The 17,009-nt window shown below is 52.0% G+C and overlaps 1 protein-coding gene across 3 annotated transcripts in view; it reads right to left on the reverse strand.

Moving 5' to 3' along the window:
• Positions 1-17,009, reverse strand: part of PCNX2 (pecanex 2) — a 58,386-nt gene that overhangs the window by 32,064 nt on the left and 9,313 nt on the right. Inside the window, exons 4-14 of one of the 3 annotated variants that reach the window (XM_038760976.1) lie at positions 14,376-15,456; positions 13,698-13,821; positions 12,292-12,437; positions 12,037-12,130; positions 10,988-11,123; positions 9,767-9,909; positions 7,574-7,727; positions 6,594-6,626; positions 4,962-5,133; positions 3,786-3,896; positions 1,756-1,847 (exon numbers count right to left, since the gene is read on the reverse strand). In XM_038760976.1, coding sequence (XP_038616904.1) covers positions 1,756-1,847; positions 3,786-3,896; positions 4,962-5,133; positions 6,594-6,626; positions 7,574-7,727; positions 9,767-9,909; positions 10,988-11,123; positions 12,037-12,130; positions 12,292-12,437; positions 13,698-13,821; positions 14,376-15,456 — 2,286 coding nt within the window. Of the gene's footprint in view, positions 1-1,755; positions 1,848-3,785; positions 3,897-4,961; positions 5,134-6,593; positions 6,627-7,573; positions 7,728-9,766; positions 9,910-10,987; positions 11,124-12,036; positions 12,149-12,291; positions 12,438-13,697; positions 13,822-14,351; positions 15,457-17,009 lie in introns of all 3 variants that reach the window. The other 2 variants (XM_038760975.1, XM_038760977.1) reach the window with 2 other exon arrangements.

Consider the following 17,009-nt stretch of genomic DNA (forward strand, 5'->3'; position numbering starts at 1 on the left):
TCCCAAGCGCTTAGTACAGTGCTCTGCACATAGTAAGCGCTCAATAAATACGATTGGTGATGATGATGATGCTGCTGGGTTCTAATCCCAGCTCCGCCACTTCTCTTTGGCAAGTCATTCATTCAGTCGTATTTATTGAGCGCTTACTGTGTGCAGAGCACTGGACTAAGCGCTTGGGAAGTCCAAGTTGGCAACATCTAGAGACGGTCCCTACCCAACAGTGGGCTCACAGTCTAGAAGGGGGGGACAGACGACAAAACAAAACATGAGGACAGGTGTCAGGTCGTCAGAACAAATAGAATTAAAGCTAAATCAATCAATCGTATTTATTGAGCGCTTACTGTGTGCAGAGCACTGGACTAAGCGCTTGGGAAGTCCAAGTTGGCAACATCTAGAGACGGTCCCTATCCAACAGCGGGCTCACAGTCTAGAAGGGGGGGGGGGGGGGCAGACGACAAAACAAAACACAAGGACAGGTGTCAAGTCGTCAGAACAAATAGAATTAAAGCTAAATGCACACCACTAATAAAATAAATAGAATAGTAAATACGTACAAGTAAAGTAGAGTAATAAATCTGTACAAACACACCTGTATATATGTTTGTACGTATTTATTACTCTATTTATTTTACTTGTACATATTTATTCTATTTATTTTGTGAATATGTTTTGTTTTGTTCTCTGTCTCCCCCTTCTAAACTGTGAGCCCGCCGTTGGGTAGGGACCGTCTCTATATGTTGCCAACTTGGACTTCCCAAGCGCTTGATACAGTGCTCTGCACACAGTGAGCGCTCAATAAATACGATTAAATGAATGAATGAATGAATACAAACATATATACAGGTGCTGTGGGGAGGGGAAGGAGGTAAGGCAGGGGGGGCCTCCGTTCCCTCATCTGTCAAATGGGGATTAAGACTGTGAGCCCCATGGGGGGCAGGAACTGTGTCCAACCTGATGAAGTTGTATCTACCCCTGTGCTTAGTAATTTATATAATATAAATATAATATATGTATATATAATATTATATATATATAATATAGTATAATAATGATGGCATTTGTTAAGCGTTTACTACGTGCAAAACACTGTTCTTAGCACTGGGGAGGTTACAAGGTGATCGGGTTGTCCCATGGGGGGCTCACAGTCTTCATCCCCATTTTCCGGATGAGGTAACTGAGGCCCAGAGAAGTTAAGTGACTTAACCAAAGTCACACAGCTGACAATTGGCGGAGCCGGAATTTGAACCCATGACCTCTGACTCCAAAGCCCGGGCTCTTTCCACCGAGCCACGCTGCTTCTCTAGTACAGTACCTGGCACATTGTAATAAATCAATCGTATTTATTGAGCACTTACTGTGTGCAGAGCACTGTACTAAGCGCTTGGGAAGTACAAGATGACAACATATAGAGACAGCCCCTACCCAACAGTGGGCTCACATTGTAAGCGCTCAATACCATTTTTTTTTTTAAAAAAAAGGACCAAATGAGATCAGCACAGCACAGGGGCCCTTCAAATGCAAGGCACAGTCCCTTTTAGACTGTGAGCCCACTGTTGGGTAGGGACTGTCTCTATATGTTGCCAACTTGGACTTTCCAAGCGCTTAGTACAGTGCTCTGCACACAGTAAGCGCTCAATAAATATGATTGATTGATTGATTGGCGGTGGGAGGGGGCCGGCTCTGTGCCGCCCTCGTCCTCAGGGCCCAGGATGGGGGGACAGGTCGAGGGACGCCCCTTTCTTTCTGCTTGCTCACCTTCACGGCGCTAAAACAGAAGACATTCAGCCCCACGACGGTCAGGAGGCTCCGGGAGACGCCGTACACAGCAGAGAGGCCTCCGGTCACCGCTGAAACACAAACAGGACGCTCGCTTTCTCCACTGGCCACGCTCCCCGCCCATCGTCATCATCATCAATCGTATTTATTGAGCGCTTACTATGTGCAGAGCACTGTACTAAGCACTTGGGAAGTACAAATTGGCAACATATAGAGACAGTCCCTACCCAACAGTGGGCTCACAGTCTAAAAGGGGGAGACAGAGAACAAAACCAAACATCCTAACAAAATAAAATAAATAGAATAGCTATGTACAAGTAAAATAAATAAATAAATAGAGTAATAAATCTGTACAAACATATATCCATATATACAGGTGCTGTGGGGAAGGGAAGGAGGTAAGATGGGGGGGATGGAGAGGGGGACGAGGGGGAGAGGAAGGAGTCCACCCCTCTCCCATCTCCCCGTCCAGCTCCCACCCTTAGCCTGCGGTCGGAGGCGAATCGCTCCGAGCACTCGAGAGTTGACAGCGTCTGAACGTGGAGCAGTGCTTCGCACGTAGTAAGCGCTTAAGAAATGCCATCATTATTATTATTATTAATAATAATAAATGCCATCATCATTATTATTATTATCTGAACACTGTGAGCCCGCTGTTGGGTAGGGACTGTCTCTATGTGTTGCCATTATTATTATTATCTGAACACTGTGAGCCCGCTGTTGGATAGGGACTGCCTCTATGTGTTGCCGACTTGAGCTTCCCAAGCGCTTAGTACAGTGCTCTGCACCCAGTAAGCACTCAATAAAGATGAATGAATGAATGAATACTCCAGTGCTTTAGAACACATAACAAGTACTTAACATCTACCATTATTATTACTACCATCATCATCCTCACCACCCCTGTTTGGTACTTTCTGTAGTACAGTGATCCTAAAATCTACTCTGTTAAAATTCATTTCCCCGCACTTAGAACTGGACTATGTGAGCCCGCTGTTGAGTAGGGACCGTCTCTATATGTTGCCAACTTGTACTTCCGAAGCGCTTAGTACAGTGCTCTGCACACAGTAAGTGCTCAGTAAAGACAATTGAATGAATGACTAATAATAATAATAATAATTAGTAATAATTATGGTATTTGGTAATCGCCTACTATGTGCCAGGCAGTGTACTAAGTGCTGGACTACTCCAGCTTAGAAAAGTGTCTGGCACAAGGGAAGTGCTTAACAAATACCATTATTATTATTACTACTACTACTACTACTACTACTACTACTAGTAGTAGTAGTAGTAGTAGTAGTAGTAGTAGTAGTAGTAGTGGAGAAGCAGCGTGGCTCAGTGGAAAGAGCCCGGCCTTGGGAGTCAGAGGTCGTGGGTTCTAATTCCGCCTCCGCCACTTGTCAGCTGGGTGACTTTGGGCAAGTCACTTCTCTGGGCCTCGTTCCCTCGTCTGTAAAATGGGGATGAAGACCGTGAGCCCTATGTGGGATGATCTGATAACCTTGTATCTAGCCCAGTGCTTAGAACAGTGCTCCGGCACATTGTAAGCGCTTAACAAAAACCATTATTATTATTATTATTATTATTATTACCACCACAACTCCAACTGCCACCATTAGGCTTTAATTCTATTTGTTCTGTCGCCTTGACACCTGTCCACATGTTTTGTCTCCCCCTTCTAGACTGTGAGCCCGTTGTCGGGTAGGGACCGTCTCTGTTGCCGACTTGTACTTCCCAAGCGCTTAGTCCAGTGCTCTTCACACAGTAAGCGCTCAATAAATACGATTGAATGAATGAATGAATGAATAGGAGAGAACCACAACAAACTTTCACCTCTCCTCTCCTGGTCCATGCGGACCTTCACCCCGGCGTCCCTTAGAGCCCCTTCCCAACAGGACTTCCAATAAGAGGTGAGGGAGGAGGGGGAGAAGAGGGAAAGGTGGGGAATGGGAGGGAAAGGGGGAGAAGGAGGGAGGAAAAAGTGGTGGAGGGGCCCGGAGAGGACATACCAGAACCGCCAAAAACCAGCGTGTCGACCTGCTCCAGGAGGTAAGTGCAGAACGTATCTATCTGCGGGAACAGGCCCAGGAGGGAAATGGCAGGGAAGCAATATAGAAACACTGGAAAAGACAACAATAGGCCACGGCGGCTTGGGCCACAGTTTTGGTGGCGGCGGACTCCACCGATGGATCGGCTGATGGATAACGTGGCTTCGGGAGCCCGTCTCCCACCCCATCCCCGGTCTCCGCAGGCCGTGGGTGGCTCCAGCCGGGCCGGCCCGCGCTACACGCCGACCCCCTCGGGGCCGCTGCCCTCTCTGTGGCTTTTCCATCTCCCTCCGGGCTCAGGGTCCGTGTGCTGGACGCTCCGGCCAGCCCCCGGGACCGGCAGCGAGAGGCAGGTCGGACCACTCGTCAGCTAAGGGAGGTGGTGAGGTGGGGTGGGGGAGAGAGCGCGGGCAGGGACAGGGCCAAGTGGGGAAAGCGGGGTGGAGAGCGGTAGGGAATGGGTCCTATTTATCAAATATCTGCGAGCGGTATCCCTGCCCATCGCCCTTCTAGACTGTGAGCCCACTGTTGGGTAGGGACTGCTTCTATATGTTGCCAACTTGGACTTCCCGAGCGCTTAGTACAGTGCTCTGCACACAGTAAGCGCTCAATAAACGCGATGATTGATTGACTGCCCACTCGCCGCCCCGTTGCACTCTGGCCCTGGCGAGAACAGGTCGAGCGGGGGCGAGGGAGCGAGAGTGGCGTCCCCCAGACCCTGGCACTACTCCTGGGGACGGCCTAGTGGATACAGCCCCGGGCCTCGGAGTCCGAAGGACCTGGGTTCTAATCCCGGCTCCGCCACTTGTCTGCTGCGTGACCTTGGGCAAGTCGCTTCCCTTCTCTGGGCCTCCGTTTCCTCATTTGGAAAACGGGCGTAAGCGTGAGCCCATGTGGGACGGGGACTGCGTCCAACCTGATTACCTTGTATCGACCCCAGCGCTTAGAACAGTCCGGGACATACAGTAAGTGCTTAATTAATACCGTCATTATTATTATTAATATTATTGACTCCTCCACACGGGCTCTGCACCCTGGCATGTAGGCCCCGAGGCTCGCCAGATGCTCCCGGCGGAAGACTCCATCCGTTGGGCCTTCCCGCGGCAACACCACACACCCCGGGGGTCTCCGACGTACCGATGAGGGCGTCCCGGGCCAGGCGGAGCCCGCCGGGGGAGAAGAGCCGAACCCCGAAGACGACCACCGAAGGAGATGGGCGGGACGTGGACCCAGCGTCCAAGAGCAGGATCAAGGCACACAGGATGCAGAAGTAGGCGGGTCTGCTGTACGTGATGATCTGGTTGTAGCCCTGGGAAACACATCCGTGCGCACACATGCAGCCGCAGGAACATGCGTGCACTCACGCACACATACACACACGCACGACCCCCAGTTCGCACTCTCCCTCGAACACCGGCGGGTGGAAAGCAAACTCGAGAGACTTCTTGCTGAGCATCCTGGCGGGTCCGAAATAAGAAGCCAGGAATGAGGTGGGCCTCTCTCGCTTTCCGGGGCCCTCGGGGAGCGGCACGCTACATTTCGTTCCGTCCCTCTCTGCCCTGGCTCTGTCAGTGGAAGCTCCTCCTGGGCAGGGAACAGGCACAGCTCTCCCTGCACGCTGCAGGTACGGGGTACGGAGCTTTGCGCACAGTAGAAGCCTGGCACAGTGTTCTAGCCCAATAAATACTATGGATGATGGTGATGATGATGATGATGATGATGGCATTAATTAAGTGCTTACTATGTGCAAAGCACTGTTCTAAGTGCTTAACAATATATAATATAATATACTATAATATAATATAACATAATATAATATAATATAATATAACATAACAATATAATATAATATAACCTTGCGTTATATTACATTATATCATATTATATTACATAAATTAATAATAATACATTTTTAATAACATTGCAACAAAATAATATAATATAATATAATATAATGTAATGTAATATAATGTAATGTAATATTATATTATATCATATCACATAAAATTAATAGCAATACATCTTTAATAATGCCGCAACAAAATATAATATAATGCAATATGATATGATACAATATAATGATATAATATAATATAATATAATGTAATGCAATGTAATGCAATATAACATAATATAATATAATAAATGCAATGCATAATAATATAATATAATAATATATAATATAAAATAATACAATATAACATATAATATAATATAATTAATATAATATAATATGATATAATGTACTGTAACATAATATGATATAATGTAATATAATATAATAATATAATATAATATAATATAGTATAATGTAATATAATATAATATAATATAATAATGTAAAATATATAATTATTATATTCACCCTCAGATCCACAGCACCTACGGACATATCCTCATACCCTCCCATTTCCCCTATCCGTAATTTATTTCATCCTCTGTCTCTTCCCATAGACTGTAAGATCGTTACCGTGGAGGCGCCACCCCTGCAGCTCAAGCTGGGCTCAGTCAGCCAGTCAATCGTATTAACTGAGCGCTTACCGTGCTCAGAGCACTGTACTGAGTGCTCGGGAGAGTCTAGAGGGAGGTGTCACCGGGTGGACAGCGGCCACCGAGCAAATTTTGACTTTCCTGCCCCAAGCCAGTGGTCAGTATAGGGTGCCATTCCATCACTCAGATACCCTCCCCGCATCCTTACTCCGGTCGTTCCCTCTGATCCCGCTCCCCGGGCAGCGAAGGGGCCGAACTGGACCGCGTCCTGGGACTTACGTGGATTGGGGAGGCCGGGTCCGGCTGGACACTCTGAAACACACAGCAGAACCGGGCCACTGGGGTCAGTGCTGGCTCATAAGAATAATGACAGTAATCATTAAGCACTTACCCTGTGCCAGGCACTGTGCTCAGCACCGGCGTCGCTACAAGCAAATTGAGTTGGACACTGTCCCCGACCCATGTGGGGTTCACGGTCTAAACCCCCATTTTACAGATGAGGCAGCTGAGGCACATCATCATCAATTGTATTTCATTTTGTTAGTATGTTTGGTTTTGTTCTCTGTCTCCCCCTTTTAGACTGTGAGCCCACTGTCGGGTAGGGACTGTCTCTGTATGTTGCCAATTTGTACTTCCCAAGCGCTTAGTACAGTGCTGTGCACATAGTAAGCGCTCAATAAATACGATTGATGATGATGGCACAGAGAAGCGACGTGAATTGCCCAAGGTCACCCAGCAGACGAGTGGCAGAGACGGGATTAGAACCCATGACCTGCTGACTCTCAGGCTCGCGCTCTACCCACTATGCCGCGCTGCTCCTCTACAATAAATTCGAGTACACACGTGCACATTTGCACACCTAAATGTGCATACTCATCCTCACACTGGCTCGTATGAGCACTTGGTTCACTTGGTGACACAGCTACGTGGGTACCCTATCGTGCCCACACGTGCACACCCACATTCCCATAATAATAAATAATAATGATGGCATTTACTAAGCGCTTACTACGTGCCAAGCACCGTTCAGGTTACAAGGCGATCAGGTTGTCCCACGGGGGGCTCACAGTCTTCACCCCCCTTTTCCAGATGAGGGAACTGAGGCCCAGAGAAGTGCCCAAAGTCACCCGGCTGACAAGCGGCAGAGCCGGGATTTGAACCCACGACCTCTGACTCCAAAGCCCGGGCTCTTTCCGCCGAGCCACGCTGCTTCCCATGCGGGCCCGCGGAGTGAAACGGGAGTCGAACGGGAGACTTGCCTTTAGCAGGGAATACTGGCAGCTGGCCATGACCAGGCAGAAGTGCAGGGCCCAAAGGTCTTTGCAGAAACCTCGGCTCAGAGTCACAAAGCCCAGAAAGGAAACCAAGAGGACCAGCACGGTGGCCAAAACGTTCTCCTTGACGTCTTCCGTTCTGCGGAAACGGGAATAACGGTACTTGTCAAGCACTTTGATGTGCCAAGCACAGTTCTAAGCCCTGGGGTAGACACAAAGTAATCAGGTTGGACACAATCCCTGTCCCACACGGGGCTGACAGTCTTAATCCCCATTTTACAGATGAGGGAACTGAGGCTCAGAGAATAACTGTAATAATAATAATAATGATGGGACTAGCTAAGTGCTTCCTATGTGCCAAGCACTGTTCTGAGCACTGGGATGGATACACGTTAATAATAGTGTTGGCATTTGTTAAGCGCTTACTATGTGCAAAGCACTGTTCTAAGCACTGGGAGGGGGTACAAAGTGATCAGGTTGTCCCACGTGGGGCTCACAGTCTTAATCCCCATTTTACAGATGAGGTAACTGAGGCTCAGAGAAGTTAAGTGACTTGCCCAAGGTCACACAGCAGACATGTGGCGGAGCCAGGATTTGAACCCATGACCTCTGACTCCAAAGCCTGTGCTCTTTCCACTGAGCCACGCTGCTTCTCCATAATAATAATGGCATTTCTTAAGCGCTTACTATGTGCAAAGCACTGTTCTAAGCGCTGGAGAGGATACAAGGTGATCAGTGTGTCCCACTTGGGGCTCACAGTCTAAATCCCCATTTTACAGATGAGGGAACTGAGGCCCAGAGAAGTTAAGTGACTTGCCCCCAGTCACACAACTGACAAGTGGCGGAGCCGGGATTTGAACCCATGACCTCTGACTCCCAAGCCCGGGCTCTTTCCATTGAGCCACGCTGAGGTTGGACCAAATCCCTGTCCCACACGGGACTCACACTCTTAATCCCCATTTTCCAGATGAGGTCACTGAGGTCCAGAGAACTGAAGTGAAGCAAAGTGGAGAAGCAGCGTGGCTCAGAGGAAAGAGCCCGGGCTTGGGAGTCAGAGGTCAGGGGTTCTAATCCCACCTCCGCCACTTGACAGCTGTGTGGCTTTGGGCAAGTCACTTAACTTCTCCGTGCCTCAGTGCCCTCATCTGGAAAATGGGGATTAAGACTGTGAGCCCCATGTGGGACAACCTGATCACCTTGTAAACTCCCCAGCGCTTAGAACAGTGCCTGGAACATAGTAAGCACTTAACAAATGCCATCATCACTATCATTATTATTATCATTTGCCCAAGGTCACACAGCAGGCCTGTGGTGGAGCCGGGATTAGAACCCAGGTCCTTCTGATTCCCAGGCCCCTGCTCTATCAATCAATCAATCAATCGTATTTATTGAGCGCTTACTGTGTGCAGAGCACTGGACTAAGCGCTTGGGAAGTACAAGTTGGCAACATATAGAGACAGTCCCTACCCAACAGTGGGCTCACAGTCTAAAAGGGGGGGGACAGAGAACAAAACCAAACATACTAACAAAATAAAATAAATAGAATAGATATGTACAAGTAAAATAAATAAATAGAGTAATAAATATGTACAAACATATATACATATAGACAGGTGCTGTGGGGAAGGGAAGGGGGTAAGATGGGGGGGATGGAGATGGGGATGAGGGGGAGAGGAAGGAAGGGGCTGAGTGTGGGAAGGCCTCCTGGAGGAGGTGAGCTCTCAGTAGGGCCTTGAAGGGAGGAAGAGAGCGAGGTTGGCGGATGGGCAGAGGGAGGGCATTCCAGGCTTGCGGAAGCACCAAACCACACTGCTTCTCCAAGGAATAACACCGAGCGGGCATTTTCTGCAGATGACGTGCCTCTCCCTCCCGACCTGGGCCAACGGGAGTTGGCATTGACCGGGGAGCACTTGGGACCCCAGAGCAAGGCGGCCCAAGGGACCCGCCCTCCACATGGCAGTGGTCCAGGCTGGACTGGCAGCGGGCCGGAGATGCCCATCGGACCGCCCTGCCCCTCCCCGGTCTTTTAGACTGTGAGCCCACCGTTGGGTAGGGACCGTCTCTATATGTTGCCAACTTGGACTTCCCAAGCGCTTAGTCCAGTGCTCTGCACACAGTAAGCGCTCAATAAATACGATTGATTGATTGATTGATTGATTGCCCTCCGCCGGGACGCACCGGTCCAGTAGCGCCAGCAAGGTGAGTCGATCGTGCCACACTTTGATCCACTTGCCGGGGAAGATGATCAGTTTGTAGAACTGTTCCCGGCTGAACTTGCGCTGGCTGGAGGAGCACGAACAGTCTTCCGGGTCCTGGCATGGCTGTTGGGGACACAGGGGGACTGAGGGGCCGTGGCCACGCACAGAGGGGCCCCGGCTCTGGGTTCGATGAACACAAAGATTGGGGGAAGCCAGGTGAGACTCCTTTGGCTCGCAGCAGCGGGCCGCACTGCGCCGCAGAGCTTGGAGAGGTGACCACTCAGCCTTATTGCATCAGCCTTCTCTCTGATCTCCCATCCTCGTGTCTCTCTCCACTTCAATCCATACTTCATGCTGCTGCTGCCCGGATTATCTTTGTCCAGAAACGCTCTGGGCATATTACTCCCCTCCTCAAAAATCTCCAGTGGCTACCAATCAATCTGCGCATCAGGCAGAAACTCCTCACCCTGGGCTTCAAGGCTGTCCCTCCCCTCGCTCCCTCCTACCTCACCTCCCTTCTCTCCTTCTCCAGCCCAGCCTGCACCCTCCGCTCCTCCACCGCTAATCTCCTCACCGTACCTCGTTCTCACCCATCCCGCCATCGACCCCCGGCCCACGTCCTCCCCCGGGCCTGGAATGCCCCCAATCCCTCTGCCCATCCGCCAACCTCGCTCTCTTCCTCCCTTCAAGGCCCTGCTGAGAGCTCACCTCCTCCAGGAGGCCTTCCCACACTCAGCCCCTTCCTTCCTCTCCCCCTCGTCCCCCTCTCCATCCCCCCCATCTTACCTCCTTCCCTTCCCCACAGCACCTGTATATATGTATATATGTTTGTACAGATTTACTACTCTATTTATTTATTTTACTTGTACATATCTATTCTATTTATTTTATTTTGTTAGTATGTTTGGTTTTGTTCTCCGTCTCCCCCTTTTAGACTGTGAGCCCACTGTTGGGTAGGGACTGTCTCTATATGTTGCCAATTTGTACTTCCCAAGCGCTTGGTACAGTGCTCTGCACATAGTAAGCGCCCAATAAATACGATTGATGATGATGATGATGACCACCTCCCCAGGGCCTTCCTCATCCCCCTGGTCCTGGGTCCGGCCCACCTCGGCTGGCGCAGAGCGTTACACGGTAGACGTCGAGAACTCTGTGCCCCAACGGTGCCCCGGAGAAGCCCCCGGGGGCCCGCGGAGTGTACCCGGGGGCGGTCGGACTGTGTCCTCCGGGCCACCAGGAGCAGGAGCTGCTGCTGGAGCGCGCTGGCCGTCGGGTCCCCGGATGGCGGGTCCAGGCTGGCCGACGGGGTGGAGCTGGAGGAGCTGAACAGCGTCTCTCTGAGGGGGCGATCACAAAAGTCCGGGGAGTGGGGAAGCCACCCATCAGCCCATAGGAGTTCAATACACCCCCCTACTGAGGGCATTCCCTCTAGGCCGTAAGCTTTTTGTGGACAGGGAATGTGTCTGTTATATCGTTGCATTGTAGTCTCCCAAGCGCTTAGTACAGTGCTCTGCGCACAGTAAGCACTCACTAAATACAACTGACTGACTGGCGATGAACGCGACTGATTGCCCCTTACTCTGTGACAAGCGGAGAAGCACGGTGGCCTAGTGGGTAGAGCATGGGCCGCCTGGGAGCCCTATTTTTTATAATGGCATTTATTAAGCGCTTACTATGTGCAAAGCATCATCATCAATCGTATTTATTGAGCGCTAACTATGGGCAGAGCACTGCACTAAGCGCTTGGGAAGTACAAATTGGCAACATATAGAGACAGTCCCTACCCAACAGTGGGCTCACAGTCTAAAAGGGACTGTTCTAAGCACTGTCAAAGCACTGTTCTAAGCGCTGGGGAGGTTACAAGGTGCTGAGGCTGTCCCATGGGGGGCTCACAGTCTTCATCCCCATTTTACAGATGAGGGAACTGAGGCCCAGAGAAGGGAAGTGACTTGCCCAAAGTCACCCAGCTGGGATTTGAACCCATGACCTCTGACTCCAAAGCCCGGGCTCTTTCCACTGAGCCACGCTGCTTCTCACACCGTGTTCACCGTTCCCCGACACTACAGGGCGTCACCGGCGCAGTGTAACCCTCCCACCCCTGGACGCCCATTTTGTTTCCGTTTTAAAGACCCCCAGCCACCTTGGGTGATGCCCTTCTCCCAGCCATGCCACCCCAAGCCGGAGCAAGCGGTGCCCGCCCCCCCCGACGGGGCCGAGTCTGAGACCCCCAAACGCCCCCAGTCCACTCACTGCACGCTGCAGACCCGTTCGCTGCTGGGGGCCTGCGACCTCGGGGGTCCCTCCTTCTGAGTCCCGGCCTTCAAATAACAGGACCGGATTTCCCCTGGAACACATGAATCCCCTGTAAAACAGGCCCGTTGGCTTTCACCCTTGCCTGCCTGCCAACGGGTTCCCGTCTTCCCTGCTGGACCGTCAGCTTCTCAAGGGCCTACTCCCTCTCCTGAGCACTCAGTACGGCGCCGCGCGCCCGTGGTGCGGACCCACCGTGCTCTCCGATGAACACGTGGACGGCGCCCACGGACTCCTCGTCCTGCACCGATGCGTCGGGGCCGCTGATGACCTGCAGCAGGGAGCCGTCCGGCTGCGACTTCACCCTGTATACGATCTGCCTTTGCCTGCTGCCCTGAGGACTGGACACAGTGGAAATGAAAAATTTCCCCGGCACAGACTACAAACTTGGTCTTCCCTCCGAACCCCGAGACGCCCTCCGCTCTTGGGCTCGGCCCCGGCTTCGAGACTTCCTCCCCCTACAACCTGACAAGCCTCAGCTCTCCCCCTGGTCAAAACTCTCCCGAAAGTCCAAGAAGCCGCGTGGCCTAGTGGAGAGCGTATGAGTCTGGGAGTCAGGAGGACCTGGGTTCTAATCCTGCCCCTGCCACCGGCCCGCTGTGTGACCTTGAGCAAGTCACTTCACTTCTCCAGACCTCGGTTCCCTCATCTGGAAGACCGTGAGTCCTTTGTGGGATATGGACTGCGTCCAACCTGTTTAGCGTGTATCTACCCCAGCGCTTAATACAGTGTCTGGCACATAGCAAGTGCTTAAGGAATGCCAGGAGAAGGGGAGAGAGTAGTATTATTACTATTATCAATAAATAATTATTTAATATTATTAATTATTATCAATAATTATAATCATCAATAATTATAATTATTACATTATAATATATAAAATATATAATAATACAATATTATAATAATATATAATGTATAATGTAATATTATAATATATTATAATATAATTATATTATAATAATTATAATAATCAATAATAATTGATAAAGTAATCTCACAACAATGCAATTACTAACTACATTACTACTAATATTAATGGTTGCATTTGTGCTCTGTGGTACGTGTCAAGCACTGGGGTAGATACAACACAATCAGGTCAGACACAGTCCCCGTCCTCAACAGGGCTCTCAGTCTAAGGGGGAGGGTCCTGAGGGAGGGCTGGACTGAAAGAGATGGGTGGGATCTGATCCAGAGCAGGCAGGTCGGAGAGAAGGATCTGGGATTTGGGAAAATGAGCGTGCGTGTGTGTGCGGGAGTCGGGGGGTGTCGGGGAAAGTGGGGAGGGAAACAGGCTGCCCCTCTTATCCCTGTGTTTCAGGGGCCCTGGGCCAGTGAAAGGTGATGAGGAGGGACAGAAGGGAGAAGGATCAGAGAAACCGAGACTTTGAGGGAAGGGAATGTGTCGACTCACTCTACTGCATCCTACCAAACCCTGACAGGAGACAGACAGATGGACAGGAAGAGGAGGAAGAGGAGGAGGAGGATGGGAATGCAAGGCCAGGGCGAGGCGTGGGGCGGCTGTCAGCCGGTTCGGTCAGCTAGAGAGACCCGGCCCAGTGGGATACCCAGCCCAGCTGCTGGAGGGTTGGGGGGCTCACAGTGGGGCGCTGGGCCAGTCCTGGCTCCGTACATCCGACTTCCCAGGTTTGGGAGGACGATCACGGGGCTTTCCCTGTTCCAGGATTTCTTCCTTCTTCTCCAGGGGGCCGCCGCCTCCACCGCCTGAAAACACACACGGAGCGAACGTCTGGAGTCGAGACAGTCATGAATGAAGCATCACAGAGGCAGTCCATCTAGCCCACATTCTAGGCACCAGTCTGTCCAGTCTAAACCTTTTCTCTGACTTTGCTCTATGGCCTATCTACTGGCCTGGGGGAAAATTCGGGAAAACCTGTGTCTTAGCAATCACTGGATCAATGGAAAATAAAGGGTCAGGGGCTGGAGCCGCCCCCACCCCAAAAACTGGGCCTGCCGGAGAACGACGCCGGCCTCAGATGGTCACTCGGTCCCAGCAGGCCAACATCCCCACCCCCCGATTTCTGGGCTCCCTCTGCCTGGCTGGGGACGGGCGACCGAAATAACAGACTCATTCCCTACCCTCAGGGAGCGTCACCCTAATGCTCTCGGCCGGGCCGGTGGGCTAGCCTTGGAGAACGGAGTAGAGCTTCCCGACGATGGGATGGGAGTTCTCGGATTCCGCCGGCATTTAGCGGTGTTAGTTGCAGTCGGAATAATATTTATTAATAGCTTACGGTGCGCGGAGCTTGGCTTCTCACCAACATGGGGCGGAGCGGAGAGATCGACGGAAACTTCTCTGAGCCGGCTCTCCTGGGGAAGCTCCGTGGAGATACCGTTGGGGACGCCGGTAGGGATGTTGGTGGAGACATCCATAGGGACACCCATGGGGAGACCAGAGGGGACGCCCGCTGCCCCCTTAGAGGAGCTGATGGACTCCAGCAGGGAGACGAACTCCAGGAAGTTGGATTCGCTGGGGGGCTGCCCCTCCTTGGCCTCCAGGTCCGACTTGGATGTCGGCAGGGCCCTCTCCGTGTCGCTGGTGACCTCGGCGGACTCGTGGCTGGAGGCCAGATCCGTCGCGCTGTCCACGCTCAGACCCCGCGCCTGTCTCTGCCCCCGGGCCCGCCTCGGGGCCGGCGTGCCGGGCCCGGCCTCGTCGCCCGGGTCCAAGAAGGGTGCGTGGGCCTCGTCCCCGGGGCCGCTCCACTGGGGCAAGTCGCCCCTGTCCGGCAGCTGAAACTTGATGAGGGGAATCCTGAGTGGGCGGCCGGCGGACGGCGTGACCCCGGTGGGGTCGAGGTCCGACCGGCAGTGGTCTCTCCCCGGGTCGCGGCCCCCCGCCGCGCCCGCCCCAGGGCTCGGCCCGCCACTCATGGTGACGATGATCCTGACGGGCTCGTACGGGCAGAGGGGGACGCCGGGGACCGAGTTGTCCACCAGCGTCACGGCCACCTCGCCCTCGGAGTCGTCCAGGCCTCCGCTCGCCCCGGCAGGGGGTGACGGGCTCCGTGACCCCTCGTGCCCACAGTCCCCCCGTGGTTCCCGCCTCTCCCCGCCATCCGCCGGCAGGTTTTGGGCCCCCGGGTCGCCCCCCTCGGCACCGGGCCCGGTGTCCCCAGGCGCCGGAGCCACGGCACCGGAGCCACCATGGGCCGGGGATGCGGGCTCCGCTGTGGCCTGGGTTGTCTCCGTGGCCGGCTGGTCTGCGCACCCCGTGATCCCTGGAGGGGCCCCAGGCGGTGTCGCCCGGTGTCCCGGCCCCCGGCCCGCCGAGCAGGCTAACGATGGAACAGATCCCGCACTTAGGTGATCTTCGTCCGCCTCTGGCTCTTCCCGCTCCTACAGGGAAGAAGGGTCTCGATTTCCTCCAGAGCCCCAGCACTTTTCTCTAGCTCGGTCCCCAGGAGCCGGCCCGGAGGGGCCACGTGCTGCGGTCCAGGGTTTTACTAAGCATGTAGTAATAACCATCGACCATTTTGGTACTTGTTAAGCGCTTATTAGGTGCCGAGCACTGTCCTAGGCACAGGTATAGATACAAAGTTTATCAGGTGGGACGTGTCCCACGCGTCCCTGGTGTAGATACAAGGTAATCAGGTTGTCCCATGTGGGGCTCACAGTCTTAATCCTCATTTTACAGATGAGACAACTGAGGCACAGAGACGCTAACTGACTCACTCAAGGTCACCCAGCAGATAAGGGGCGGACCAGGATTAGAACCCAAGCCTACGCTCTTCCCACCATCCCACACTGCCCCTCTGCTCCTACTTCCAGATCAACTAGATTCTTCCAACAGTGTCTGCCAGAGCCCTGAAGACTCATCTGGGACATAAAAGTGTGTCTCCCAACATGGATCCTAAGCAATTCCGTACACGACGATGTACATACGATGCTCGGGCCGACTCTTGCAAAGTACCCACTGTATCCTCTTTACATTCATTCAATCGTATTTATTGAGCACCTACTGTGTGCAGAGCACTGTACTAAGCGCTTGGGAAGTACGAGTTGGCAACATATAGAGACGGTCCCTACCCAACAACGGGCACAGTGAGAAGTAACGGGGGGAGGCGGGCAGACATAAATCAGACTATCGCTCCTCCAGGGCAGGGACTGTTTCTTTCATCATCATAAATCGGATTTATTGAGCACTTACTGTGTGCAGAGCACTGTACTAAGCGCTTGGAAACTGTTCTAAGCGCTGGGGAGGTTACAAGGTGATCAGATTGTCCCACAGGGGGCTCACAGTCTTCACCCCCATTTTACAGATGGGGTAACTGAGGCACAGAGAAGTGAAGTGCCTTGCCCAAGGTCACACAGCTGACACTCGGCAGAGCCGGGATTTGAACTCCTGACCTCTGACTCCAAAGCCCGGGCTCTTTCCACCGAGCCACGTGGGCGCCTGATTGATTGATCACGGCAGATCCTCCTAGCTTATTACTCTATTTATTTTACTTGCACATATTTATTATTCTATTTATTTTGTTAATGATGTGCCTACAGCTTTCATTCTATTTGTTCTGACGACTTGACACCCGTCCACATGTTTTGTTTTGTTCTCTGTCTCCCCCTTCTAGACTGTGAGCCCGCTGTTGGGTATTTATTTTACTTGTACCTATCTATTCTATTTATTTTATTTTGTTAGTATGGTTAGTTGGGTATTTATTTTACTTGTTTATTTGACTTGCTTACTTATTTATTTTACGTGGGCGCTTTCATTTCCACTGTGCTCTCCCAAGAGGCTAGTACAGCATTCTGCGCACATTAGGCACTCAGTAAATGCCCTGGACTGGCTAAGTATTTTTTTTTAAAGCCATCCAAGTCAGGGCCCGCCAAACACCGCCCCTCCTGAAGTCAAGGTCGCGGCGTATGGAGATACCCAGCCCAGCCCGCACCCT

Source organism: Tachyglossus aculeatus, chromosome 19 (assembly GCF_015852505.1).
Source record: "Tachyglossus aculeatus isolate mTacAcu1 chromosome 19, mTacAcu1.pri, whole genome shotgun sequence".
NCBI lineage: Eukaryota > Metazoa > Chordata > Mammalia > Monotremata > Tachyglossidae > Tachyglossus > Tachyglossus aculeatus.